At 34.2% G+C, this 2810-nt stretch overlaps 1 protein-coding gene across 1 annotated transcript; it reads left to right on the top strand.

Annotated features, from left to right (window-relative positions):
- Positions 1-689: 689 nt before the first annotated feature.
- On the top strand, positions 690-1672 carry LOC131032447 (uncharacterized). Its single transcript, XM_057963423.2, has one exon. It carries the CDS (start codon positions 792-794, stop codon positions 1530-1532), a length of 741 nt encoding a protein of 246 aa, XP_057819406.2. The 5' UTR covers positions 690-791; the 3' UTR covers positions 1533-1672.
- Positions 1673-2810: the final 1138 nt, after the last annotated feature.

Here is a 2810-nt window from a genome sequence, read left to right as displayed (position 1 = left end):
TGACATTTTTTAATTTATACTTTAAAACTATTTATTTAACAATTCTATTTATTGAATATATACATGCTCGTGATTTAAAGAAATTATTCAAAATATCTATACTAATCAAATATTGCAATTATGTTAATGAACTTTTGATCTGCTCGTGAAATTGAATGGTTTGAAATGAGCCCACAAGACATCAACTCTTTTTAAGTGCAAAGCCTCAACATTATAAATGAAGCTAGTAGTGTACCTTAGACAACTTTGACAAAAATAGATTTCCGAATCTTTGACTCCTAACTAAGGAAATTTCAACCTTCAACCTTTTTGAATTGGTACAAAAACCCTCCATAAAAATAAATAAATAAATTACCACACCTTGAATTTTGTCTCCTCCACCGACTCTAAATAGCATATAATTTGTTTCCTTTTCCACCTGGAATAAAAATCATCTGACACAAGTAAACCCTTGAAAAATTCTGAACTTCGACGTCAATTCATCCTAAACCGTTAACATCAATCAAAGGAAGCACAAAACTCATTTTACGGAACACGTAAAGTTAGTACGTCTGGAATAAGCTTTGGGCTTTCATGTCGGGCACAAAAGAGCATAAGAATTCAAAAAAGCTTTGAATGGAAGAAAAGCATTTCATTTACGTGCCTAACAAGTCTGTAACCCACTCTTTCCATAAGTACACAAACAATGGCGTCAAAAAATTTACAGGCGACACAAATTCAATCATACCCACATCCATTCATGTCAATCTGATACCATAATTTCTTGAAGATTTTTTTCTGTTCTATCAAAAATGTTTTCTGCTGGTCCCTCAACACAACATCACAATGGCGATAAACAGGCCATTGAAAAAGAAATCAGTGATGCAATTTTCAGTCTCACCCGTCGCCTTCGTGAGCTGAAATCCTTTCACAACTCTGAAGAAGCAGAAAGCAGTTCTAATGGCGCAGGAGTGATTACAATGGCAGGACATAACAGTGGAGCCACCATGAACATAGGTTTTAGGGAAGTAGATCAGAAATCTATTACATTGGGCCATACTAGTGTTCATATTTATATCAATAATAATGTACAGGGTGTCAACAATTCCATCCTGTACAACAGCTCCTGCACCCTGAGAGACCCAGGAGTACATATGGATTTCTCCCACACCAAAAGCTCCACTGTAGAATCTTCCAAGGGAGGTGAAAGTGAAGGTGAAAAAATGGGTCTCACTGCTGATCCAGATCTTGATATTAGGGCTAAAAGGGGCAGATCACATGGTGGGAGAAAGAGGTCCTTAAGTGAGGTTCTTTCTGATCATGATGTGCCATTGTGTCAAAAGGAGACACAGCCTGCTGAGTCTTGCTCCAGTGTTAATGCCCAGATTCATGATGGATCCAGTGAAAGCAGTGTGCAAGGTTCTAATGCAGTTGAGGTTACCTCCATGGAGATTGTGAACGCAGAGAATGGCCATGACAGAGGAGAAAGGAAACCCAGTAAGCTTATGGCTTTCACAAGGAAGTTCCTCTGCAGTACAAGTGTTGTTGAATGATCTGAGGTTTCTATATTTTGGGAGCCCATTAGGAGTTTTTTGAATGTGTATATACTGTATTCAATTGTTCTCTGTGAGAGAACAGAGTTTGTAAAGTTTGGAACTCCATTCTTTTCTAATTTTAAATTCTTTGCATTCAATTATTCTGATTTTATGAGCTTGGAAATAATTTGTCTCTTTGTATCTTAATCACAGCAAAGAATTGTAGTTTTCTTTTCTTAAAGTAGATGATCTTGTTGCCACTTTCTTCTTACCAAGAGTTGGAATCATGTGAATGTAAAAGTGGAAAATGGTGGCGCTTTCTTCTTTCTATTTATCAATTTAGTTTATGTTTTACTAATAAGGTTTTATTATGTATTTTTAAAAGATATAATGTATATTATATTCATTAAAAATATATGTGGTAGAATAAATTCTAAGTGAAGTAAAAGTTTATAATAATGATATTGTAAATAAAGGTTCAAATATAGATGTATAGATATAATGACTACTTATGTGGAAGAGTAATAAAATCAATAAATGGTAGATCATTGTCGTCAAGATTACATCATTTAGTTAGTAAGTTTTGGCTACTAGGAGGTTACAACTTTTCCAAGCAATATTCACATTATTTTCTCCTAATAAGCATTATTAGCATCACCTCAACCATGCGGTTGTGAAGTAGGAAAGGGTTAAAAAGAGTGTTGGGACCATCCCCAAGATCTTTGTTACAACTAAGGAGAACTATGCGAGCCACTAGAAGGCTAGTAATTGTGGTTATGTCAATGTTGTCAATAAAGGAATTGGATGCTATGAGAAGGGAAGGTCAACAAGTCCTACGCAACATTTCATGGAGAATTGCCCCAATGCTCTAGTAACAACTATAAATGAGTAAACTCTACGGAAACCTTATTGGCTTACATTTGGATTTACAAAATAATATTTAAAAAATCATTGACGTAGTATACATATGTTGGTTCTCCAACTTGCATTCATCAATTTCTAAAAAAAATCAATATCTTATGCTCAAAATTGTTGAGAAGTTTGGCAATGAATGAGAGATCCTAAGAGCAGCCTCTCCTACACTTTTAGCTTTGTGCGTAACCCTTCATAATACATTGGTTAAATTTACTTGTAGTAATCATATCACAGTGTGAAGAAAATAATATATATATTTCTACACTATGATAATGATTTATGAAATCATAAAAGTGGCTAGTTCATTCCTTGTAGATTTGGTATTTATGTATGAAAAAAGAACAATAATGAAGAATAAGCAACAATTTGATTTCAATTTAT

The sequence above is a fragment of the Cryptomeria japonica genome, chromosome 11 (genome assembly GCF_030272615.1).
Source record: "Cryptomeria japonica chromosome 11, Sugi_1.0, whole genome shotgun sequence".
Classification (NCBI taxonomy): domain Eukaryota; kingdom Viridiplantae; phylum Streptophyta; class Pinopsida; order Cupressales; family Cupressaceae; genus Cryptomeria; species Cryptomeria japonica.
Note: the sequence above shows the minus strand (reverse complement) of the source record. Positions and strands in the feature narration are given on the sequence as shown.

Coding starts and splice junctions, on each gene's coding strand:
- LOC131032447 (XM_057963423.2), top strand. CDS start 792: ATGTTTTCTGCTGGTCCCTCAACACAACATCACAATGGCGATAAACAG.